Source organism: Oreochromis niloticus, linkage group LG22 (genome assembly GCF_001858045.2).
Source record: "Oreochromis niloticus isolate F11D_XX linkage group LG22, O_niloticus_UMD_NMBU, whole genome shotgun sequence".
Taxonomy (NCBI): Eukaryota; Metazoa; Chordata; class Actinopteri; order Cichliformes; family Cichlidae; genus Oreochromis; species Oreochromis niloticus.
The window spans coordinates 3,012,319-3,039,182 of NC_031985.2; the positions used below are offsets into that span (position 1 = coordinate 3,012,319).

A 26,864-nucleotide genomic window follows, 5' to 3' on the forward strand; every position below is an offset into this window, starting at 1 on the left:
TCAAAAAGCCTTGATACAATAAACAAATGTATGTGATTTTTTTATGCATTTGAAATTTAAAATGGGTCGGTGCCGACCCTAACACGAGAGGAGGGGTATTTCTTTTCCAGGTTTCTCGCCCACTTTCCCTCTTTTAGACTTTTGGGCGTGATCATGGCTCAAGAGCTGGCAGTTAGTCTTGTAATCAGAAGGTTGCCGGTTCGAGCCCCGGCTCAGACAGTCTCGGTCATTGTGTTCTTGGGCAAGACACTTCACTTGTTGCCTACTGGTGGTGGTCAGAGGGGCCCGGTGGCGCCAGTGTCCGGCAGCCTCGCCTCTGTCAGTGCGCCCCAGGGTGGCTGTGGCTACAATGTAGCTTACCATCACCAGTGTGTGGATGACTGAATGTAGTGTAAAGCGCTTTGGGGTCCATAGGGACTAAGTAAAGTGCTATACAAATACAGGCCATTTACCATTTTCTCTGAGAATCAAACATCTTTCAAGCTTTGATGAATATGAAATCTCCATAAGTCATTTTTTAATAGTAGATAAAGAGTATCTCACGTCTCTGTGAGCAGTGCTCCATTCACCCATTCCCATTTCCACTTCCAGCTTCCTGATATTGTTAACTGAATGGCATGCAAACCAATCCAGGATTCTCCTCTCATGCTGAGTTCACTGACAAATTTCTAGTTGAGAAGAGACAAAATAAATAAATGAATGAAAACAAAATTGGTAAGAATTATTCTAACCAATGAAAATATTTCATTCTTTACATTACTGTTTTTTTTTCAGGATTTTCATGATGATAATTGTGTTCATCTAGACATCTTTGACTTTGTCATTTTTTTCAAACTTTTGTTAATTCGGAAAGTTTATTAACATAAAAAGTGAACAGACATGAACAAACACACCCACCTGTTCCTCTTTGCTGTTTATGATCACCAGATCAGCTCCTTTATCCTGACAGTCTGTCCTGCTGTCATGCCAGTGCTTTCTCTCAGTGGATTTAAAGTAACAGCTGCTTCCAAATCCCATCCACCCTTCAGGACACTTCTCTATAGTCAAAAACATGTTTTAAAGAGAATTTTTCTAACATTCTATGTCAAGTTGGAAAAAAAGTAGTTGCAGTAGTTACTGAAGCACCTGAAGTCTATAAATCAGTATTACACAAGAAAGACCTGATGGCGCTTCTTTTATTAATGACACTGCTCATGTTGTACAACAGCGTAGCAGGGTGTGGTTGGTGGCTCAGCTACAGCGCTACCGTCGATCTGGAGCCAGAACGGTGTGCGCTGAAAGGTCAAAAGTGCTAGAGCAAAAAAACTAACTGATTGTCCCAAAATAAAGAAGACAAAACACACCCACGGAGTCAAGTCTCACCCAAACAGTTTTTCTTATAGTTCCTATAACATATGCATGATATAGAAAACCTGAGTTAAAATTAAGTATAGACTGACAGCCAATACATAGCAACATAAGCAGTGTTACTGATAGATGAACCACCGTCAGGTCTGTCTTGTGTAATACTGATTTGACCCTTCAGTTGCTTCACTGCATCTGTATCTACATTATTTTACTCAGTAAATCATAACTGCTCTTTAGCTGACTCTCAGTGCTGCCATATGTTGAGAGCAAAAACAGTTGATAAAAAAGTAAAAACACTTCTGAGGTGGAGTTTTTGTCTTGACATATTTCTTTTCTATCATTTCTTACCTACAAGTTGAGCCTGGAAAAAGCTGTAATTGTTGCTGAGTTTGTTGTATTTGTTCTGCAGCTGCTCTTTCTCCAAAGTGACTAAAATATCTGGTTAGAAACGTAAGAACACGGAATCAAATTCATTCTACTTCAAAATACATTTGTAATTGTGTCACATTATGTCACATTTTGTGGAATGTAGAATATATACTGTGTTTAGATTTAGACACTCATCATTTTTCTGCTTTGTTCAATGCGGATTTCACAATAAAAAAATCAAGATGCAATTAAAATGTAGGCTTTAAGCTGAAATTCAAGAGATTTATAAGAATTAGATTAACTACTGAGAATGGTAACTGTTCACTGAAACTCTGAAAATAAGGTCCACAGAGATGCTAATCCAAGTGAAAGTGCCCACTATTATGCTGAAAAAGATGATATAGTAATGAAATTCCTCACATCGTGTGGTGATTCCAGCCAGAAACAAAAGATACAGCACTGCCAGCTTCACTTTCAAAGTGCTGAAAAAGCTCCTTTTCACAGCTGCAAGCTTCTTCTGAGTGCTTCCCTCTACAGATGAAAAAGACAGTTATTAATAAAGGATCAATACAGTGTTGTTATTAATTTAGTAGTCAATAAAATATTAGTATTAATTGCTAATTAATAAATTACTAATAATTAATTACTAATTTCAAATCAAGTACTCAGATTATGGAGCTTTGTATATTAAAATGACTCTGCTTTGATGATAACATTTCATCATCATTCATTCATTTTAACTGCGTCTGATGTGCTAATGGCTTAAAAAGTGTAATAGTTAAATGAGATCAGCTAACATGTTCTTCATGAGGAAATCTTGCTGAATGTAATGTGATGCCATTATTACCACACAGATCTGAGCCAGTGATTTTAGCTTTAAAACCACTGACTCTAAAAACTGTTGGTGTCTTCTTTTCTTTTTTTGTGAGTCTTCTTTTAAAACATCACAAACACAAAGAGCAAAAGATGAACTCAGGGTTGTTGACAATGACAACGATTTTTAACATCAAAATAATTAATATAATGTCTTTATGGTTTGCATACACAGGGACATTGCGTGGATATGCAATGCTCTGTTTTCCTGACACTATGACTGAGATAAAACCTAACAGTAGTTTTCAAGATGGTGACTCAAGTTGTTACCTGTGGTTGTGTTTGTCACCGTAACTGTCCGGCCTCCTTTGTTTTTTCATTCCACCTCCAACATTGAAGAGCGTTTGTAGGCTAAGCTGTCAAACCCACACAGCACTTCACTTCCTTTTTGTAAACTTGTGAAGACTGAAATGTCAACACTTTGAATGACCTCCCCTTTTGAAATGTTTGGTACTTACCAGCGTCTTGTAGCTCAACATCGGGATGCTGATCTTCATCATCTAACATCTCCACCTCACTGTGCTCTCTCCCTCGTCCATCACTGTGGATCCTTCTGCTGTATATCACTCTAAAATCTTTTGCAACTTGAACTTTTGCAGCCATTTCAATACTCAACAGGGCTTCACTGGCTGTCTGCTTCTTTCAGTCAGGCAGCTTTTAGCGTCAAACAGGAAGCAGCAGCAGACCAAACCACAAACACTGAAATGCTTTTCACTGGGGTTAGGAGACCCCTCACAGACAGTGCATTTAAAGTCTAATCTAATCTAAAAGCTTGCAACTTTTTAATTTTACTTACAGTCATAAAAATCATAACATTAAGTCATTATTATCTCACCACCAACAATATGTGTATATTATCAAAGGCTGCATCAGTATTTAAAGCATCAGTACATACTGGGAGTGGATAGGGGCAAATGAGCATCAAAGTCTTTGACACAGGAAATATGGCGTGAGAGCAGGAACTTAACAAAACCTCTTAACTCTCCTGTAATCTTGCAGGTCAAATTTCTAAAACAATCCAAAAGTTAAAAATAGTTAAGAGTATGTTTTTCAATTGGAAACTTCTTCCACTTGGCTTAATAAGTGTAACCTCCACATATGAAAATGGTTCATTTCACATATTTGACTGATTATTTTAGATACTGTCTGATTCAAGATGACCTGGCAGACAAAGAGAAGGTTAACAGTCAAATACTAGTTGTTTCTTTGCAAATGAGGCATTGTTCACCCCAAACACACACACACACACACACACACACACACACACACACACACACACACGCACACACACGCACACGCACACACACGCACACACACGCACACGCACACACACGCACACGCACCTGGTTATCTTCGTGGGGACATCCCATTGACAGGGCTGTTGGTCGCCACCAGTATAGTAAATGTCAGATTTTGGTCCCCACCAACCTAGTAAGAACCCGTACACACATGACTTTGATAGGTACCTTTTCTGTTCCTGTGGACAGACTCCGCCCACACTGAGTTGACACAAAACGTTCAAAGATTTTCTGCAAGACGATTTTTAAGAACACTCTGCAGCTATAACACTGCAGCTACATGTGATATACTGAGTCACTTATGGCATCAGAATTCAATTGCAAAGAGAAGACTGTCATTAATTTTATTCAATATAAAATATCAGATAAGCAACAGGCATATTAGTCAGCCAAAATAAGGAAATTCTGGAGTTTCCTTTATTTTGTACTTTTATTAGAACAATTTGCTGGAACTACAGAGTAATGAAGTACTTCAAGTTTTTGTGTGGATGACTTCCAACCTTACTGTACAGCACAGAGCACAGAGGGACAATATATGTAATCAATATATGATGCAACTGTGAGCTGAGTCTGAGGCTCATGCAGGACATTTCATAGTGAGGTGTCTTTGGTTGGATTATTCAAACATTTACATCAAAGCACCAAACTCATTTCTCACAGATGAAGGTCTTTGATCCATAACGTTTGATCCATTTTCCATTTATATCACAACATGCTGCATTGTAATCTGGACTGCCATCCTCCTGTCCTGGTGCCCAGAACCTGTTACACAATTAAAATATTAACATTAAAACTCATGATTGTTGTCAAATTCATATAAATCTTATATTTATCAGATTAGAGAAAAACAAGGACTTTAGGAGAACATAGTGACGGAGCGCACACAGCATGTGAGTAAACAGGAACAAGAACATGTAACAAAAAAGCACAGAAGGCAGACCCAACAAGCTCAAAATGGCGGGTCAGAGAATTTCTTCTTTTCTTTTGATTCCATCTGAAGTGATTGTTGAAAAACAGTTCTAATCCATTACTTTGTAAATTTTTCTATATATAGCTTCAAATAATATTTCTCACGTTTCTTGAAGCGGTGATCCATTCATCCATCGCCATTCCCATTTGAAAACAAATCTCGATATCCGTTTTTTGATGGCTTGCAGTCCAATCCAGGACTCTCCACCCATGTTCAGTTCACTAACAAATTGCTAGTTGAGAAAAGACAAAGGATTTCCATGATTCAGTGCTTCTGTTGTAGTAACATCATCTTGTGAATCTGTCTGAAGGAAGAACTAAATGTGATGAAACTTTTCAGTTCTTCCATTGTGCAGAAATCAGAAAAACCCGAAGAATCAATGAATATCAGCTCCTCCTGTAGATCACATGAAAAACTATTATTTTTATTCAAATGCTGTCAGAAGTTTATATTTTTCCCCAGTAATTATATATATTTTTTAAGAACTGATTTTCCCACAGGTTGCTGAATTAGTCAACTGTTCAGAAAGTTTTCTTTACTCTTGAAAAATGAGAATCACAAATCCATCAGAGTGGAGAAAGGAAGCAGGTCACAGACTGACAGCAGGTCAAAAACACAAGTAACAGATGACTGTCAGCTCCATCAAAGATCACACAGACATGAACAAACACACCCACCTGTTCCTCTTTGCTGTTTATCATCACCAGATCAGCACCTTTATCCTGACAGTCTCTCCTGCTCTCAGACCAAGTTTTCCTCTCAGTGGATTTAAAGTAAGAGTGGCTTGCAAATCTCGTCCATTCCTCAGGACTCTTCCCTTCATGTTAAAGAAATATTTTAATGTCCCATTTAATTTCATCTATTACAGAATTGACTATACTTCACATTTTACTTGTGTTAAACTGAAGTTTTTTCTGTGTCAGAGTCTCAATCTTGTCCTTCAGCTGCTTCACTTCTTCCTGTAGGTGATTGTTGTTGGCTTCCATGACTCGAGGACAAAAACAATTTATAAAGCATTAAGACAACTGCGAAGTTGGACTCTCAATTAACTTAATTATTTGCCAAATTCTTTTTTTTTTTTTTTTCCTTTTTTTTTTTTACTTAACTGGGGGAAGGAAAGGGGAGAAAGAAAGAGGGAAAGAAAAACAGCGGGGAAGAGGGACGGGGAAAAAGGGCAAAAAACCAAAAACCAACAGAATAAGCAGACAAAAAAATACATATATCGATCATCTGGATCACCTGTTGAGAAAGAAAGAGAAAGCAAGCAGAAGAAAACGAGAGTAATAAACAACATCACAATGATCTATGGGAATATGACAGTAAATACTAAATATTAAACATTATTGTGCAGCACGTAAGATCGACAGCGCACAGCGTGCTTTGAGGTAGGAGCCAAAAAGGGTGTAGTTTGTGTGTGATCACCTGTGTGTACACCTGTGAGCATGAACGCGCTTGTTTTTAAAAGGTTCCTTCATGTAATGATCTGCTAGAGGGTGTGGGGGGGACACTGCCCCGTCCTCCAGGGCATGAAGCAGGTATGGAGGAGATCAAAACTCCAGACATCCAGAGGCCCCCAGAACACAAGAGACCAAGGAAGACCAACAGAGGGGCAGCCGCGTCACTATCCAGAAAGAGCTGAGGAGAGTCCCAGATGAGGGGTCGCTCAGCAGCCGCGGAGCAGAAGCCAGGGGGGTTGCAGTGACGTGCCTGTGAGCTCCGCCGGCAGCCAGCTGTGCCTGAGTGACCGAGCCCCGGCCGAGAGGCCGAGGGCACCCCGCCTCCGAAGTGGCCCGAGCGAGCCCCAGGCTCCAGGCCCCGATAAGCAGCCGCCAAGGAGTGAGCCGGTGTGTACCTGGGCGCCCACCCCCGGACACAGAGAACCACCAACGCACCGATGTCTGAGGGCGTCCACCACCGCAGGGGAAGTGGTGGGGGAGATGGGCCTCCAAACCTTGGAGGGCCTGAGATGTCCCCAGAGAGGTGGCGTCTGATATCCAACCTGACATATAGACACAGACATACAGGCACACACAGATACAAACATCCATTCCCACCCTCATGCTCTCATAGGCAATTATTCCACACTCAACCAACGCGGAGACAGACATAAAGAGACGCTGTACACACAATCACTCTCCCCAAGCGTACTCTAATAACCGGGTCCGGGTACCCTTGCCCCTGGAGGGGGAAACTGCACCCAGACCCAGGTGGTGTTACCCTTTTCCCTGCGGTGGGGAGAACCAGACCGCCCCGACTCCGCAGCAGCAGGGAGGCCCCACATTCCAGACCCCAGTCGGACGGCCAACTCCTCCTCCTAGCCCCCCCGCTCCAGCAGGCCGCAGAGAACGGGGGTGTGTGAAGACTCCAAACCTCCCTCCACCCGCTCATATGTAGTGTTGATGTATGTGTGTTCTAAGGTGCATTTAAAACCCAGGAGGGCATGGAGCTACCTGCCAGAGCAGCAGGTAAGCGTATAGCCCCTCCTGCTAGCCCTCAATGTCTACGTGTATTTAAAATTGAGAGGTGGGCAACGACGCCAGGGGTGAGGTGTACACCCTGATGGTAATTTGGATTCTGTGTGGCGTGCCCACCCCCAAGATCCTATATGTATGTGTAATGAGAGTGTGAGTAATGTGAATGTCTAAGTTGTGGGATAAAATTGAGGCAGAGGCAGCCAGAAGGGGACAGAGGGGGGGATGTCTCCTCTGCACCCTGGTGACACACCCCTACCCCAAGGCCCTGCATGTGTGGGTGACTGTGGTGGAGCGAGAAGAGGGAGGCAGCTGGAGATGGGAGGGAAGGAAGGGAGGGGCAAGTGACCCCTCCCTGGGGCCAGCTCCCCCGCTGACCCCAGTAGGCACCCCCATACTCTGCAACCCGCCAGGGAAAGGGGGGCCCAGGCCCATCTGGACCGGGGCCCAGTGCAGCAGCGCCGCCCAGCCCCACAGAGCCCGGGACAGTCCACCCGACCCCACCACAGAGAAAACTACACCCACCCCATCATCCACTCATCTTCCAGACTACACAAGACAATAGAAGCCCAGGCTGAGATCTTCCTCCACCACTCCTGTATCTCCCCCTCCTGCAGAGAGAGTTCCCGAAGAGAGGAAAGCTCCTGCAAGATGTGACAACCTCCCCCACCAGTTGAAGAGCCCCCCAGGTGGCTCGATGCACCGGCGGCACCCTGCGCCAGGGCTGGGCCCCATACACCCACCCGCCCACAACCCCGGCAACACACCAACCAGGACCCAGGCCCCTGAGGCCCGGCCAGGGCCCCAGCCCAGAGACGGAACGCCCCCAGAACCTCACGCCCATCCCGGACCCACCCAGGGGCAGCCAGGCTACCAGGTCAGTAACCCACGTCCGTCAGCACAGACCCTCCCCTAGCCCCGCTGCACGCAGCCACGAGGAAACCGTCACCCAAGAGCCAACAGAGCCCTTAATTGGCCATGACCGCTACCCCGGGTTGAGCCCCCCAAGGAAGATGCTCCTGGGGAACCCCCCGATGCCCTAAGCCTGTCCCTACCCCCACACCTATCACAACAGTGAAGGTGGGACCAAACTATGACCCCCCACCCCCACTAGGTGATGGAGCTGTTCAAAGGAGCCCAGAGCAATTGATCTGATGTGGTGGCAGAGGCTGTATCAAGACTAATGTAATCTAATAGATAATTTCTATATTGGTTAAAATTAAGATTATTTTTATTTTTCCAGTTCATGAGGACTGTTTTCTTGGCTATGCATAGTGCAGTGAAAACCATATGGGCTATATTCTTTTCCGTAGTGACATTATCTAAGCTGCCCAACAAACACACTAAAGGCGAAGTTGGAATGTTACATTTCAGACACTTTGATAAGTCTTCACATATCTCGCGCCAAAACTTCTGAACTGGTGGACAGAACCAAAGAGCGTGGATATAATTGTCCGGTGAATTGGTTTGGCAGTGTGAGCAGTTGTTGGTAGATGTAAAGCCCATCTTGAACATCCGATGACCTGTATAGTGCACTCTATGTAGTATTTTGTATTGAATTAATTGAAGACTGGGATTTCTAATTAGATGAAAGGTTTTTGAGCAAATCTGAGACCAGAAGTTTTGGTCTAAGTTAACTGATAAATCCGCTTCCCATTTTGCAATAGGAAGTGATATTGATTCATCTATTTTAGAAAGCATTCTGTATATTTTGGACAGTAATTTGGGGGTTTTAAGAGTCAGAAATTGAACCACACTTGGTGGTGTTTGTAGTTCATCTTGACCTGGTTTAAATCTCTTTTTTACTATGGATTTAATTTGCTGAGATTCTAAAAATCTTTTCTTGCTGATCCCATATTGTGTAACTAGTCTGTCAAATGAAATAAATTCTGTTCCTTCTAGTATATGTTCTAAATATTTGATTCCTTTACTACTCCAATCTGTAAAGTTTATCATTGTTTTGTAATATGTCAGGGTTATTCCAGATAGGTGTACGTTTGCATGGGATTAATGAAGACTCTGTCAACTTCAGAAACTCCCACCATGCTGTCAGAGAAGAGCTGATGTTGATGCTTTTGAAGCATTCATGTCGTTGGATGTTTGAGCTAATAAATGGTAGATTTGAAATCTCTAGATTATTGCAAAGTGCTTGTTCTATATCTAGCCAAGGTTCATCTAAGAGGGTATGTTTTTGCCATCCTGAGATAAACTGAAGCCTGTTGGCTAAGAAGTAGTGGTGAAAGTTAGGTAGTTCTAATCCTCCTTTATCCTTGGTCTTTTGTAGTGTTTTTAAGCTTATACGTGGGGGCTTATTTTTCCAAAGGAATTTGGACATATATGAATCTAGAGATCTGAACCAATCTTGCGGCGGTTTAGTTGGGATCATTGAGAATAAATAATTTATTTTTGGTAATACCATCATTTTTATAGCGGCAACCCTTCCCATGAGTGATATGGGTAGACATTTCCACCTAGCCAGATCACCTTCTACTTTCTTTAAAAGTGGGATATGGTTTAATTTAGTTAGATCTGCAAGCTTGGGAGAAACATTAATACCTAAATATTTTATATTTCCCGATTGCAGTGGAGTAGAAGAGGAATTATGGAAGGAGCAATTAATCGGAAGGACTGTAGATTTTGACCAGTTAATTGAGTAATCTGATATTCTTGCAAAAGAGTTTATCAGTTCAATCACCCCAGAGATATTGGTTTGTGAATTTTGGAGAAAGAGTAACACATCATCCGCATAAAGGCTGATTTTATGTTCCATGTTCTTGCATTTTATGCCCTTAATTACTGAATTCTGTCTAATTGCTGCTGCTAGTGGTTCGATAAAAATTGCAAACAGTGAAGGGGAGAGTGGGCATCCCTGCCTGGTGCCCCTCAGGAGACAGAAGCTGGAGGATGTCTGGTCATTTGTTCTGACACAAGCTGTTGGAGAATTATATAATATTTTTAACCAGCTGATGAAAGAAGATCCAAAACCAAATTTATGTAAAGTTGTAAATAGAAATTTCCAGTTAACTCTGTCAAACGCTTTTTCTGCATCTAAAGAAAATATTGTAGTTTCAAGGTTTTTACTGTATGAGTAGTCTATCAAATTAAGTAATCTACGTGTATTTGTTGATGAGTGCCTACCTTTTATGAAACCAGTTTGGTCAGGATGAATTAAGAGGGGGGTTATTTTCTCTAGTCTCTTCGAGAGAGCTTTGCAGATAATTTTGAGGTCTACATTTATAAGGGATATTGGACGATAGCTTGAGGGATATACAGGGTCTTTGCCTGGTTTTAGCAGGAGATTAATGTTTGCAGAATTCATATTTGATGGAAGTCTGCCCTTTTCTTTGATTTCCAACAACGTTCTGTAAAAAACTGGTGCTAGAATCGTCCAGAATTCTTTGTAGAATTCTGCAGGAAAGCCGTCTGGACCTGGAGCCTTATTATTGGGCATACTTATCAGGGCTTCCTGGAGTTCACCTAATGTCAGTGGCGAATCTAGTGCAATTGCTTGAGAGTCTGATAATTTTGGGAGAGTTATGTTGTCTAAAAACTGATCAATTTCCTTTTTAGATGGGTTTATTTGTGGTGAATACAACGATTTATAGAAATCCCTGAAAATGTGGTTTATTTGTTTTGGGTCATATATTGTGTTCCCAGATGAATCTTGAACAGCACATATAGTTGTTTTTTCTTTATTTATTTTTAGCTGGTTTGCTAGAAATTGACCGGATTTATTACTATGTTCATAATTTTGTAAGCGTAGTCTTTGTACTAAGAATTTGGTTTTTTTATCAATTATCTCATTTAATTCTAGTTTTGTTTTGCGTATTTTGTTCAATGTTTCCTGATCTTGGTCGGACGCGTAGGCTTCTTCTAGTGATTTGATGGTTTTTTCTAATTCCTGAATATTTTTGTTTTCTTTTTTCTTTTTATGTGATGAGAAAGAAATTATTTTACCTCTCATCACAGCTTTCCCTGCTTCCCATAAAACAGAAGCTGATGTTCCAGGAGTGTCATTAAAGTCTAAATATGAAGTCCACTCTTTTTTAAAATATTTAATAAAGTCTTCATCTTTAAGCAGTGATGTATTAAATCTCCAGTTTTTACTTGGTGTAGTATTATTCTTGTGCATTAGTGTTAAAGATACAGGAGCATGATCGCTGACAGCTATAGGGTGAATCTCAGTGTCTGAAATGTCACTCAGCAGTGAGCTGCTGACCAAAAAATAATCCAGACGAGAGTAGGAGTGATGAACATGTGAGAAAAAAGCATATTCCTTACTGGTGGGGTGAAGGGAGCGCCATACATCGCAAAGACCAAAGTCGCTCATATACTGTTTGATTATATTTGTGGACTGCCAATTACGCTGAGTTCCTGCTGTATTGAGCCTATCCATTTCTTCATTTAGTCCAAGGTTGAGGTCGCCTCCAAGAACAAGTGTGCCATCTAAGTGTTCAGAGAGTGCACTGAAAAAACCGTGAAAGAATGAGGGATCATCAACATTTGGACCATATACACTTACAATACATAGCTTTTTATCAAGTATAGATAGTTTAATGATTAAGAATCTGCCCTCTGGATCTATAACTGTATCGAGTACTGTGAAATTAATTTTTTTATGGATTAAAATCGCTACTCCCCTTTGTCTAGAGTTATAACAAGCTGAGAACACATTAGGAAACTCAGGTGTTTTAAGTTCATTCGAACCTCTAAGAGGTCTGTGGGTCTCTTGTAAAAGGACAACATCTGCCTGTAGTTTTTTGAGTTGGTTAAATATTTTTAACCTCTTTTCTCTGGAGCCAGCTCCATTTACATTCCATGAGACGAATCTTAGTGCACCCATAGATGTCTGTGTATAACTAGGGGTGTATGCTGTGTGTGTCGCTTAGACAGGTGGAGAGAGTGCATCACTTGTTCATAAATATATTATAATATTATTATAATATTATATATATTATTATAATATTTGCCAAATTCTAAAACACTTCTGACCTTTCAGGTTGGCCTTTAGCTGGCTGTAGTTCTTAGTCAGGGCATCATAACTGCTCTGTAGCTGGCTGTTGTCATCTGCAATGTGTTGGTAATAAAAACAGTTATAATTTTAAAGTCCGAAATTATCTTGAGCAACTTTGATTTTTGCATATAATTCATTTTACTGATTTATTCTTACCAAAGACTTTTTCTTCGAGATGGCTGTAAATGTTGATCAGTTTGTTGGTTCGATTCTGCAGCTGCTCTTTTTCCAAAGTGACTAAAACATCTGCTTAGAAATGCAATAAAACAAGAAGTAGTGAACTAATTGTCATTTTCAAGAAACCAGCCCCGATGATTTGAGCACTCAGGGTACACTGTGGTCACAAATGGACATGGTCAGCAACAACACACTGGTAGGCTGTTGTGTTTACAGTGAATGATGCTCAGTTGGTACTAAGGGGTCCAAAGTGTACCAAGATAATATCCTCAACATCATGACACCACAAAGTCTGAAAGGTTGAGCCAAGGCAGGATGGATCAAGGCTTTCGTTTGTTTACACCAAATTCTGACCCTACCAACCAAAGAAATTAAACTCATAACACCAAGCATTGTTTTTCCAGTCTTCTTTTGTTTCATTTTGGTGACCTCATTTTAAGTGTAGCCTCAGTTTGCTGTTCTTAGGAGACAGAAGGGGGCAGCACGGTGGCACGGTGGTTAGCACTGTTGCCGCACAGCAAGAAGGTCCTGAGTTCAATTCCACCATCAGGCCGGGGTCTTTCTGTGTGGAGTTTGCATGTTCTCCCCGTGTTTGCGTGGGTTCCCTCCGGGTACTCCGGCTTTCTCCCACCGTCCAAAGACATGCAGCTTGTGGGGATAGGTTAATTGGATAATCAAAATTGTCACTAGGTGTGAATGGTTGTCTGTCCCTGTGTGTTGGCCCTGCGACAGACTGGCGACCTGTCCAGGGCGTACCCCGCCTCTCGCCCTATGACAGCTGGGATAGGCTCCAGCGCCCCCCGCGACCCTGAAAAGGATAAGCGGAAGCGAATGGATGGATGGATGGATGGATGAAGGAGACAGAAGTGGCTCATAGTGCGGATCACTAGAGGCCCCTTGAGATGATAGTGTAGAAAAAGTCTTGATAGATGAGCAGTTTCTAAAATACTCAGGCCGGCCCATCAGGCACAACAAGTATGCCATGTTCATAATCATTAAGTTGCCTAAATTTCTTCCCTATTCTCATGCTTGCTTTTAATAATAGCAGATCATCTTGATTATGTGTTTACATGCCTAAATGCATTGAGTTGCTTTTATGTGATGTGCTTCAGTGTACTTAGAAGTAGCCAGTGGGTGTGTGTTACATCCTTTTTAAAATTAAGTATGATTGTCATCAATGTGGATCTTAATGTTTTGGTGCACCCATGACTTATAATGTGTATGTAGCTACTCTTGACTGAAATATGAAATCAGAACAGGAACCTAAAAATAGCAGTATAAATATAAAAAGTTTTCTTCTAAAAAGTATCTAAAAAGGAAAATAATGTTGGAATGAAATTCCTCACAGCGTGCTGTGATTCCAGCCATAGTGAGAAGATACAGCACTCCAAGGTTCACTTTGAATGCCGTGACACAGCTTCTTTTCACCGTTGGAAGCTTCTTTTGGGTGTTTTCATCTAAAGAACAAAAATAGAGAGAAAAGTGCTGTGAAAGCTAATATAGCAAAGTGGGTGAATCTGCTAACCACTACACAATGGAGAGTTTGCAAGTGAATTGGTGCTCTGTTGAACAAGTCATTCATGCCTTTGACCCTCTCTCTGGTGCTTGGTTGTAAGATGAACAGCTACAAGGAACAATACCTTTCATGGGTACTTCACATTCACTCGAGGAGAGGAGCTGCTCGACCACTGTTACACCTCCTTCCAGGATGAATGCAAAGCCCTTCCCCGTACCCTATTCAGCCAATCAGATCATCGCTCCATTCTGCTCCTGCCCAACTACAGGCAGAAGGTGAAACAGGAAGCTCCAACCCTGAGGGAGGTGCACCGTTGGTCAGACCAATCAGAGTCCATGCTGTGGGACTGTTTTGATCACGCAAACTGTGAAATGCTTCGCATGGCTGCTGACAACATCGACGAGTACACAGACTCAGTCTGCAGCTTTATCAAGAAATGCATGGATGATATCATGCCATCCAGAACAGTTAAAGTCTACACAAATCAAAAACCATGGATTAACAGTGACGTCTGCACGGCACTGGCAGCACGGAACACAGCTTTTGCCTCCTCAAACACATAGAACTACAAACACGCAAATTACCAACTCTGGAAGACAATTAAAGCAACCAAACATGAGTCCAGGGACAGAGTGGAACAGCAGTTTAGCAACCCTCAGAGAATGTGGCAGGGACTAAACACAATCACAGACTTTAGAGGGAAAATCAGCACACCGCAGACCACAGCCTCTCGGCGTGAGTATCTAAATGCATTCTACGCTAGATTTGAACACCACGAGACCGGACAGGGTGCACGTCATCGATGACATTATTGCGCACACTGTGTCTGAAAAGGATGTGCGGAGGTGCTTCAGACAGGTTAATGCAATGGTTAAAGCTACTGGTCTGGACAGGATTCCCGGCTGTGTCCTCAAGTAATGCACGGCTCAGCTGGCTGGAGTGTTTACACACATCTTCAACCTTTCCCTCTCTCTCTCATTAAACAACTGGCAACTGGTAGCCCTGACCCCCATTGTGAGCAAATGCTTCGAGAGGCTGGTCAGGGACTTCATGCAGGGAGGTTGGCTACAGTCCTATGGATCTTAAATTTCTGAATGACATGTGCAGCTGTAGTCACAGGAACATCTAGCTGCTTGGAGATGGTCTTATAGCCTGTTAACCCTTATAGGTTAGGGCTAACATGATTGTCTATGATTTTCTTTCTAATCTCCTGAGACTAGTGATGGGTCCTGCAACACTGACGCACCGACGCATGTATCAAGCTCACAGAGCGAAGCCTGTATCGGTGCGTGCGTCGCTTTAAGAAAAAGTCACGTGATCGATACAGCTGCTGTATCGCTCATTGCCAACGCGCCAAACTGTGTTTAAAAAGTACCGCATCCGCATCTGTCAACGGAATGAGTCGCCACAAAAAAAAACAAAACACGAAATTACTCTCGCAAAGATTAAAAAAACAAAAAACACATCTCTCCATAACAAAATGGAGCCCGAAAGAAAAATAAATGTTTCTGCTGTGTGGGATCATTTTGATCTTTTAACTGCAAATAAGGTAACTGTTTGTCTGTCTTTGTTTCAGTGTAATCTATCAGAATAGGAAAAACAGCAATGTGAGTTGAAGTGTAAATTATTTATTTCATTTTATGCAGGTTAAATGTTGCATCTGTTCTGCATTTCTTACACAAACAAAAGCACCTCCTCAATGTTTAGGCATTACAGAGCCAAACATGAAAATGAGGAGACACACCGAGAATGAACACAGGTCGGCCTATATTGACACTGAACAGCTTTATCATCATTTTTTTTTTAATTAATATGTGTTTTATTATTTTGAAATCAAGCATCTAGGAAGACTGTTCTGGACCAGGCAGTCCTGAATTTTATTATAAAGGACTGTCAGCCCCTTAGTATTGTGAACAGTGTCGGAGAGAAACATTCCAAGATCAGAGAATCCTTTGAGGTACTGGGGGATGAGGAAGACATCTTATCAGAACTTTTTCCACCTGGCTTTACAGTTTGTGTACCCCAGCTTCATCTGTGCCTGTGAGTTTTCCAAAGCTGGGGAAATTGTGTCAAAAAAACGCAATAGACTGAATGCAAAAACATTGGATAAACTTATTTTTCTGAATAGAATTTTATAATAAACTCTGAGTCAAATGGGTAATATTACATTCACAATACTTTCATTTTAATTTTCACTTAGTGTCATTCACAATATATTTTATAGATGTCTACAATATTTGCAATGTAAAACATATAAAATGATTCCATGGAAAGTACAATACCTTACAGTGTACAAGTATGACTATGTCATTGAATCAGTGTCTGTTGTGAGTCTCAAGTAAGTTGCCTGCAATGATATTTAAGGTCCAGCAGGTGTCAGTATGGAGCAAAACAGCAACACTGTGTCGACACAGTATCGATACAGTTTGGGGAATGTGCTGAAATGCTTCACGAGGCCTCATCTACCCATCACTACCTGAGACATCTCTTTCCTTTGCTTCCTCTGGTCCATATTGAGTGTGGTACTCACCATGTCACCAAACAACACAATGACTACCTGGAGTCCTAGGCCCACTGACTGATTACAAGATTGTAGACACCTGTGATGCTGATTAGTGGACACACCTTGGATTAACATCTCCATTTGGTCATATTCTTTTCATTCTTTTCTAGGGGTACCATCATTTTTGTCCAGGCCTGTTCCATGCATTTTTTTTTTTTTTTTTAATAATTCAGTTGAAGCATGGTTGAAAAGCAATGTCTGACTTTCATTGGTTAGGATTTATAGAAGTTTTATTTATTATTACTTTTGTCAGATTAAAGTTATTTCTGTGACCATTGTGAGTTTTTCTTTCATTGACCGAAGGGTACCAACAATTTTGTCCATGTCTTTCTTTTGCACAGTATTCAAACAGCCATTCCGTCTATCTCTCGTCAACTAGCAGCTGGTTCATTTGTGCTGCCAGGCACTCGTGCAGTTCAGTCAGCTTCTTCAGTTAGTAGGCATGTACCATGTCAGGGCCTGGTGCTGTCCAACTCTTCATACTGGCAACTTTTTTCTTGGATGTCTGCCACTGTGATGGTCACTGGACCTTGTTCAGGGAGGTCGCTGTGGTCTGCCCTCAGATCCACTAGCCACTGAGCATTGCTGTTATGGGTTGCGTCCTTCTCCCATATGCTCTTCCAGTATTGCTCTGTCTCCAGCCTTGGTGGTTGTTGCCCGGGAAACTCCGGACAGTTTCCTCCAGTACACAGTAATGCCATTTGGGTTATGTAATGCACAAACTACATTTCAGATGTTAGTGAACAAATTATTGGGTGATGTTCCAAACTCTGTATCTGGATGACATTGTTGTGTATTCCAGTGAATGGGCAGAGCAGCTTGCTACTTTGGTAGCAGGTTTTGAGCACCTCTCAACTGCCTCGCTGACTCTGAATCTTGCGTGAATTTGGTAAAAGCACCATTCTCTTTCTGGGCCTACAAGTTGGCAGGGGAAAGGTATGTCCAGTGGATGCAAAGATCGGTGCCATTTCAACCTTTCCTGTTCGTTCTACAAGAAGGGAGCTACATTGTTTTCTTGGTATGGCCGGATATTATCGTCGGTTCTGTAAGAACTTTTCAACAGTAGCTGCCCTGTTGACTGCCTTGACCAGTCCATTAGTTCCATTTTCCTGGTCTGATGAATGCCAACATGCCTTACCCTACTTACACAATGCTTCTAACAGAAAAGATTCTATCTGAGTAAAGAGTAAAGAGTACCTAGTCCTCTTTACTCCCACCACAAGCTTCAAACAAATGAAATACACCAGAGGAGCTCTACACATGTGCCAAAAAATTCTAAGCAAGGAAGAGTGAGCCGCACCCAGCCACAGCGGAGTCTCCTTATCAAGGTGTGCACTCCTGGTTTGTCCAATCAACACCTCCTTCTTCTAATTAGCTGGACATCCCCAAACTGACACCAGCTTGCAGTCTGTGTACCTGAGGAAATGGCAAGCAAAAGGAGAGGGAAAGAAAACATGCAGCCTGCAGACACGTAAGAGTGGTGCTGTTCTCATATTGTTCCCCTGATACTGAGAGTACACCTTGGCTGGTTCCGTGGAGAACAGATGGTTTATTCTCCTGCCTTCGATCTCTCTGGTGTACCTCTTCAAGCGGCTGGCCAAGGCTGTGAGTCATTGCTTGGCTGTTTCCAACGCCTCAGGTATGGACAGCTTGCTATACTTCTTAGGCACCTTCTTTGTTGCACCTTTCTGCAGCTCCGATAGTTGGCTAACCTCCCTCCGTGCTACCATGATCTTAGCCAGCAAGTAGAGCTCCAGCAAGGTGTGATGAAGAAGGCGATACCTTCAACAAGCTGGCCATGCCTAAGTTCTTGAAAATTCCCAAGCAGCTACTCATAGCTGCTAAATCAGATGTTTCTCACTGAACCATCCAAGGTGTACTTTCAGTGGCAGGGGAACAATATGAGAACAACCCATCAGAGACTGAAGATAGAGCAATACAGGAAGAGTCTTGGAGGAGTGGAGAAGGATGCAAGAGATAACAACAATGCGCAGTTGCTAGTTGTGGTAAAAGCAGACCATAGCAACCTCCCTGTACACAATCAAGTAACCATCACAGTGGCAAATATCCAAGAAAGATTCTCAAGTAGGAAGAGTTGGACAGCACCAATCCCTGACATGATTCACTCAGACTGGCTAAAGCTAACTGCACTCGATGAGCATCTGACTGAACAAACAAACTGAACCAGCTGCTAATGAATGAGACACACCCAGAATTAGTTACTGTTGGCAGGACAATTGTGATCCCAAAAGACCCCCCAGAAGGAACCAGTCCCATCCAACTACCAACCAAAAACCTGCCTCAATACCACATGGAAGCTCTTGACAGGCATCATGGTGGCTATGATGAACAGACACACAGGTCAAAAAATTAGTGGGATGCAGAACGGAACTGGCAGGACACTAAAGGGGCAAAACACCAGCAACTGATAGGTGAAGCAGTCATTCGAGACAGCAAGACCAGACTGACTAACCTGTGCACTGCCTGGAAAGACTACAAGAAGGCTTATGACTCAATGCCCCACAACTGGATCCTGGAATACCTAAAATTGCACAGGATCAACAGGACCTCAAGAACCTTCATCGGGAACTCAATGGAGATGTGTCGAACAACACTAGAAGCCAACAAGTCAAAAGCACAAATCACCATCAAGTGTGGGATCTACCAAGGAGATGCCCTGTCCCCACTTGAGACAATGAAAAATCGCTTCACTGATCCACACACTAATAGGATCTACAGCAGGCGACAGCAGTGCCTGCATACCAAACACAAAGTCTAATGGATTGAGGAAATCTTTGATCCAGGAGCAACTGGCAAGGGGGATCTGAAGGCGGTGTCATGTTCCGGGTGAGTGCTGGGTTTTCCTGCGTGCCAATGAATCGATCACTGGGCAGAGTCACCACACCCCCCTCATTTGTGGCACCTGTATGTAATCAGCTGGCAGGCTCTCAAGACCAGCTCCAAAAGTTGATTCTGTTCATCTGGACGTAGCGTTTTGTGGGAGAAATGTTTCGTCACTCATCCAAGTGACTTCTTCAGTCTCAGCTCACTCCAATCTTATAAACAGTACATTTGCATAATGACTGAAACCAGCCCACTGAAGGAACAATGGGCTGTGAGGTCAGTTCCTTAATCATAATTATGCAAATTCTCATGACCATTGATCAACAATCACTGACCAAAACCCACTGATCAAAGAACACTGATCAATGGCCATGAGTACCATTCACAGAGAGTTGGGAAATGGCTGCAATCACAGCATTGTAAGATGGCGAAAGATGTACCCTTAGGCCCCCTCCTCGATTCAGAGATGGTCTTTCCCTTTTCACGTAAATGGCCTCCATGACTCCGCCCTCAAACCAGCGTTCTTCCCTGTCCAGGATGTGTACATCCTCATCATTGAAAGAGTGTCCACTGGCCTGTAGGTGTAAATAAACTGCAGAGTCCTGGCCTGATGAGGTAGCTCTTCTGTGTTGTGCCATCCGCTTCGCTAGAGGTTTTTTGGTTTCCCCGATGTATAAATCCTGGCAATCCTCCTGGCACTTAACAGCGTACACTATGTTACTCTGTTTGTGTCGGGGGACCCGATCCTTGGGGTGGACCAGTTTTTGGCGCAGCGTATTTTGGGGTTTAAAAGCCACAGAGACCCGGTGTTTAGAAAAAATGCGTCTCAACTGTTCCGATACTCCTGACACATATGGGATCACTACAGGTTTTCCTTCTCTCCTGGATCAGCTGGAGCTTTCTTTAGGTGTCTTTCCAGCTTTGACAAAAGTCCAGCTGGGATAACCACATTTACTCAGGGCCTTCTTGATGTGATGTTCTTCTGCCTCCCTGGCCGCTGTGTCAGTGGGGATGGTGTTCGCTCTGTGTTGTAGCGTCCTGATGACACCCAGTTTGTGCTCCAGTGGATGATGAGAGTCAAACCTTAGATACTGATCTGTATGTGTAGGTTTACGGTACACGTCAGCCTTTAGATGTCCCCCATTACTGATGGAAATCTCACAGTCTAAGAAGGCTAACCTGCCACTTTTCATATCCTCCCTGGTGAATTTGATGTGTCGGTCCACCGAGTTAATGTGATCCGTGAAATGTAGTACGTCCTGAGATTTGATTTTCGCCCAGGTGTCATCCACATATCTGAACCAATGGCTTGGTGGTGTTCCATGGTAGGATAGCAACGCCCTCTTTTCCACTTCTTCCATGTACAAATTGGCCACGATGGGTGAAACTGGGGAGCCCATGGCACACCCATGTTTCTGCCTGTAGAACTGACCCTTGTATGTGAAGTAGGTGGAATGAAGACACAGTTCCAAAAGCAAACACACTTGGTCGATGCTGAGAGTGGTCCTGTTGCTGAGGTTGGTGTCATCCTGTAATCTCTTACGGACTACCTCCAACGCTTCCGTGACTGGGATGCAAGTGAAGAGAGATGTAACGTCGTACACGAGACCATGGTTTCATCTGCCTCCATAATGACATCTCTCACCTTCTCAACAAAATCCAGGGTGTTCTGGATGTGGTGTTCAGAGCTGCCCACCAGCGGGTTGAGAATCGAAGCCAGAAACTTGGAGATGTTATAGGTGACCGAGTTGATCATGCAGACAATCGGTCTTAAAGGTGCACCCTGTTTATGTATTTTCGGTAAACCATACAGACTTGGTGTAGACTCCCCTGGGTACAGCCTGTGGTATGGGGTCCGGTCAATAGCCTTGTCTTGTTCTAACTGCTTCAGACAGTCTATCACCCTCCTCCTGTAGCCACTTCCTGGGTCTCGTTTTAGGAGCTCATAAGTATTTTCATCACTGAGTAGTGACAAAATCTTCTCATGATAGTCTTTCTGGTTAAGCAATACTGTGCACCTACCCTTGTCTGCCGGAAGGATGATAATGTTGTTGTCATCACTAAGTGATGTGAGTGCCTTCCTCTCCTCCATGGTGATGTTGGATGCTGGGGGCTTTGCATTGCTGAGACAGGCCGAAACTTTTGTCCGTAGTTGCTCTGCTTCCACTTCTGCAATATTGTCGTTTCGAATTGCTGTTTCTGTGGCTGTGATCAGCTCCACTAGCGGGATTTGTCTCAGTGTGACAGCAAAATTCAACCCTTTAGCAAGGATGTTTTTCTCTGTTTGGGTGAGCTGTCTGTTAGACAAATTCTTCACCCACTTGTCCACATCCTCCATGTCGCATCCTTTTCTCTTCTGGCCACTGAGGACACTCTCCGTATTTTGTGGTGGTTTCCGACGTACAAAAAGTAAGTCAAACTTCCTTTGTTGCCTGGTCTTAGACTTCTTGTGCTGTGCTAGACGAGCCTTCTCAGTAAAGTCAAACACCTTTTTAAGAGTATTCTCATCTAAAAGCATAGTCAGTCTCTGTCGGATCCGCTCCTCTTGAGATTTTAGCATGTCGATGGTAAAATTTGTTTGTGTCACTCGTTCATTAAGCAACTGATGCTGTGCCTTCTGGAGGATTTTTGTTGCCCGGAAGCCTTTAACTGAAGAGCTCATTTGCAGACTCTTAGGAGTAATCCTGTTTTCTCGGCATCTGAGGCTGAATCTCAGGTGGTTCCTGTAGTCCGCCATCTTACGTGCTGTTTGCTCATACTGACGTACAAGTGTTGTGCCCTTAAACAGGGGAAATAGTGAGGAGAGGTGAAAGAACGGCACAGACACGCAGCTCTCACTCTCACTCGTCTGTATTGAGTTTCAGAAGCAATACAACCAAAACAATATTCTTATGGATGCACTCAATCTCAGGACAACTGTATCCAAACTAAGTCACTATTGTTCGTTGCATTAGCTGATGAGAATACTTTAGATAACACGAACTGTAGCATTAGACAAAAACATCTTTTTAACTCGCACATGTTAGCTGACACAGTCACTAACTTTCCACAGCAATGAAATAATACTTTAAGTACTACATGTCTTTCAGTAGTTAACTTATACAGGTAGTAACAGAAAAATCTTCACACAATATGGCGGAGTAATAGCGAAAACTAGCATAGACAGCAACAGCGTTTAACTTGAACTTCTCAGCAAAATAGTCCGCAATTCACATCTTTCGCTACAATGAACAATGATAACAACATAATCAACAGTAACACACATTTATACAGTTCTGTGCATGGCAGTTACCTTAAACAGGGGAAATAGTGAGGAGAGGTGAAAGAACGGCACAGACACGCAGCTCTCACTCTCACTCGTCTGTATTGAGTGAAGGAGGCGCGCGAACCCACCTACTGGAGCCCTGAGGCATTACCAATGGATCGACGCACAATCAACCCAGACAGAACTTTCACTACTTATCTCCCTCTATATTCCCACTGCATATTCTATTCGAAAACAGTCAAAGCAACAAATAAAACATTAATAAAGACATGACATGAAATGTAAGGAACAGAGATGTACAACTCCAAAACTAATCAAATTTATGAATTTATGATCCACCACATACTCCCCCTCAGAATAGATGTTGTCCTCAACATCCAAATGTTTAACATTTAGCACAAACGTGGAGTTATGACCATTAATATCACCAAAACCACATACAATAAACCATTGCATGCTATAACTGTTTCTTATACCTTATATGTACTCTACAAAAATAGTTTCACAAGCTGGAACTCTTTTCATACATTCTTTAGTGTGGGTTATTACCCAAAGTCTTTCAGTGTTCTCATACAGTCTGTATGAATCACAGTGTCCATGCAGTTACATTAACACAGTCTGCTGCTGGCTTGTAAACAAAGTCCTTTTAGTGCAGCTTGTCAAAGCAGTCACTCTCTCTTTTGACAAATGTCCATGAAAGTGATACAAGTGGCCGTAGCCATGTGGTGTGCTTTGGATGTGTGTGTTAAGCTGCAAGCACAATATGAATCAGTTCAATGTCAAGTCACTTTGAATATGAATTCGGTGTTAAACAGTCCATTTACTTGTGGTTGGTGTGGAGTGTAAGTACATTGTCTCTGTTCAGTAATGTGTTTCGTGTGTAATCACAATGTTTCTTTTCACTCAAGTCCATACAGTTATCAGTGGCAGTATGTCTGAACAGTCCGTGGAACCATGAAGTGTGTATGATGTGATGGTGTTCTCAGGTTATAACAAGCTGGTGAACCAAGCCGATCATATGTGAAGATCTTTGGTGGCTTGCGCTCTCTACTCGGTCGCTGACGCTCTTGCTCACTGGTCCTGCTGTGTTTGTCTGGAACAGGTACAGGAACAGGTTCCTCCACATAATTTTCCTCTTGGTCAGGTAGTTGTTCACATTGGTTCAGTACTTCATGTTCATTCTCTGGCTCAGATGACATGTTTTCCACTGTTTGAAGGTGTTTGGCTGGTTCATCAGTGCTCATAGGATTCAGTGTCGGAGGGTAAAGTGGCTCAAATGGCTGCTGAGATGACACTGGATAGTACTCATCATCGTCATCCTCTTCCTCAGCTTGTTCCACTTCCTCACTTGTCGCCACAGCTCTTTTTCTTGTTCGTGGTCGCACTTCAGTTTCAACAGGCAGATGGTCACATGGCAGAAGAAGATTGCGATGCAATATTCTTGATCTCCCTTTTGCTTTCTCAGGTCTGAGTTCATAAACTGGGATATCTCTGCTGACCTGACGAACGACTGTGTGAACCACATCCTCCCAGTGGTTCCTCAGCTTGCCTGGACCTCCTCGAGGTGTCATGTTTCTTATTAAAACACGATCACCTGGCTGTAATACTGAGCTCCTCACCTTGCTGTCATAATGTCTTTTACTTCTTACAGCTGCTTTATGAGCGTTTTCTCTGGCGATCTCATATGCTTCTTCCATGCCTTGTTTCCATTTTACCATGTAGTCATGATGATTGCCATCTCCTTGTTCTGAGGTCAAGCTGAACAGCATGTCGATTGGCAATCGTGGGGAGCGTCCGTATAACAAGTAAAAAGGGGAAAATCCAGTTACCTCGCTGCGGGTACAATTGTAGGCATAAATCAGTTTGTTAAGCGAGTCCTTCCAGTTAGTTTTCTGACTCTCTGAGAGTGTTTTCAGCATCTGGAGTAGTGTCCTATTAAACCGCTCCACCTGTCCGTTCCCTTGGGGATGGTAGGGAGTAGTCCTGGACCCAGCAACTCCACAGTAGTTTTTCAGTTGTGCAAACAGATGATTTTCAAATTCAGCACCTTGATCATGATGTATTCGTGCTGGAAAGCCAAATCTTAAAGCATAGTCATTAAAGATTTTGTCTGCAGCCGTTTTACCTGATTTGGAAGTTGTGGCATATGCTTGGGCGAAGCGTGTGAAATGGTCAATGACTACAAGGATGTATTCATAACCCCCTTTGCACTTGTCAAGGTGCAGGAAATCAATTGAGACAAGTTCAAATGGTTGAGTAGTGACAATATTAGTCAGTGGTGCTCTGCTCTCATGACACGGCTTCTTCTGTTTTATGCAAACACACCTTCTGGTCACATAATCCTCTACTTCCCGTTGCATATAGGGCCAGTAAAACCGGTCCCGTATCAGTGACAATGTTCTCTCTACACCTTGATGGCCCATTTCATCATGTAGCTCCTTTAGTACAGTACTTTTGTGTATTTCTGGTAGGACCAACTGTTTTCTGTTTGCTGTTTTTCTGTGCAAGATCCCATTGTCATCCATCTCCAATTTGTCCCACTCTCTCAGGAGACATATGATCTGTGGGCTGAGTTTTCTTAGTTCTGAACGTGATGGTTTTTCCTGTCCTAGTTTGCACTGAATTACAGGTCCAATAGTCGGATCACTTCTCTGGTCCTGTTTGATCTGGCCTTTTGTCAGTGGAATGATGGAAACATCTGTGGCCATGGCTGAACACCTGGCTGAGACACCCATGGACCATGACACATTGGAGTCATCCTACCTTTCCACTGCCTGTGTGGTTGCTCCAATTACATCGTATGCCATTTCCTCTGTGCATTCATTCATAAATGTTTCCATGTCTACTGGCATCCTTGAGAGGCTGTCTGCATCCACATTTTCCTTACCGGGGCGATATTTAATCGTGAAGTGGAAATCTGCCAGTTCTGCTACCCATCGACACCCTGTTGCATTCAATTTGGCAGTGGACAGTACATAGGTAAGTGGATTATTGTCGGTGTACACGGTGAAGAATGGTGCATAATATAGGTAATCACGGAATTTTTCTGTGACAGCCCACTTGAGAGCAAGAAACTCTAACTTGCCTGAATGCAGATGGTAATTCTTCTCAGCTGCAGTTAAAGTGCGGGAACCATAAGCAATCACACGAAGCTTTCCATTCTGCTTTTGGTACAACACGGCACCTAATCCCTGGTTTGACGCATCAGTGTGGAGGGTGAATGGCTGTGAAAATTCTGGAAAGCCTAGAACAGGGGGCTGAGTTAGACAGTCTATCAGCTGTTCCAGTGCTAATTGGTGCATGTCGGTCCACTCAATAGGTGTGCTCGAAGGGACACTACACCTGTTTCGCTTTGTTTGCCACTTTAATCTTGTGTTTCGCTGGGTCTCAGCATCTGCAGGTCCCTTGAGCAAGTCATACAGAGGATTTGCAATTCTGGCAAAATCCTTGATGTATTGTCTGTAATAACTTAATAGGCCCAACATTGCTCTTAGTTCACCAACAGTACCTGGCCGTTTGTTTTTCAAAGCTGTCACAGCAGCGGTGTCTGCGGGGTCTATCCTGCTTCCCTCTGCTGACACAATCCTGCCAAGGTACCTCACTTCTGTCTTGAACAGGTCGCACTTCCTTGGTTTGAGTTTGATTCCGTACTCCCTGAGTCGGCGCAGCACTTTCCTGACATCCTCAACATGATCCTCAAACGTTCTGCTAAAGACAAGGACATCATCGAGGTAAGGCACACATATTTCATCCCTTAACCCTTCTAAGCACTCCTCCATGCAGCGCTGAAATGCTGCTGGAGCATTCATCAGTCCAAATGGGATTCTGACCCACTCATACAGGCCCCAGGGGGTCACAAAAGCTGTTAGGTGTTTACTGTCTTTGCCCATGAACCCCTGGTGGTATGCTTTACCCTGGTCCAGTAGAGAAAAGAGAGTGTTGCCACCTAAGTTGTCCATGATGTCCTGTACTCTGGGAATGGGGTGGCGGTCTGGGTGAGTCTTCCTATTCAGCTCTCGGTAGTCAATACACAAGCGCAGTGTACCGTCTTTTTTTCTCACACAGACTACCGGAGAGGAGTAAGATGAGTTAGATTTTTCCACCCACCCCTGAGCTATTAGGTCCTGTAGGTAATTTTTCATTTCCTGATACAAGGG

General features: G+C 43.0%; 2 protein-coding genes across 3 annotated transcripts in view; both read right to left on the bottom strand.

Moving 5' to 3' along the window:
* Window positions 1–26,864, bottom strand: part of LOC109196618 (CD209 antigen-like protein 2) — a 33,163-nt gene that overhangs the window by 667 nt on the left and 5,632 nt on the right. Inside the window, exons 2-8 of one of the 2 annotated variants that reach the window (XM_019350857.2) lie at window positions 13,866–13,976; window positions 12,499–12,588; window positions 12,321–12,395; window positions 5,750–5,845; window positions 5,535–5,674; window positions 4,962–5,089; window positions 4,522–4,649 (exon numbers count right to left, since the gene is read on the bottom strand). In XM_019350857.2, the coding sequence (XP_019206402.1) occupies window positions 4,535–4,649; window positions 4,962–5,089; window positions 5,535–5,674; window positions 5,750–5,845; window positions 12,321–12,395; window positions 12,499–12,588; window positions 13,866–13,976 (755 nt within the window). In that variant the 3' untranslated portion in view covers window positions 4,522–4,534. Of the gene's footprint in view, window positions 1–4,521; window positions 4,650–4,961; window positions 5,254–5,534; window positions 5,675–5,749; window positions 5,846–12,320; window positions 12,396–12,498; window positions 12,589–13,865; window positions 13,977–26,864 lie in introns of those variants that run through there. The other variant, XR_003215941.1, reaches the window with a different exon arrangement.
* On the bottom strand, window positions 540–3,197 carry LOC109196387 (CD209 antigen-like protein D). The gene is made up of 5 exons (XM_019350371.2): window positions 3,048–3,197; window positions 2,137–2,247; window positions 1,696–1,785; window positions 898–1,037; window positions 540–668 (listed from the first exon to the last, which is right to left on the bottom strand). The coding sequence occupies exons 1-5, from the start codon at window positions 3,190–3,192 to the stop codon at window positions 540–542; spliced, it is 615 nt and encodes a 204-aa protein (XP_019205916.1). The 5' UTR covers window positions 3,193–3,197.

Coding starts and splice junctions, on each gene's coding strand:
- LOC109196387 (XM_019350371.2), bottom strand. CDS start 3,192: ATGGCTGCAAAAGTTCAAGTTGCAAAAGATTTTAGAGTGATATACAGC. Junction 1,786..2,136: donor GGCTGGAATCACCACACGAT/GTGAGGAATTTC, acceptor GTTTCTAACCAG/ATATTTTAGTCACTTTGGAG. Junction 1,038..1,695: donor TTTCCAGGCTCAACTTGTAG/GTAAGAAATGAT, acceptor TTTTGACTATAG/AGAAGTGTCCTGAAGGGTGG.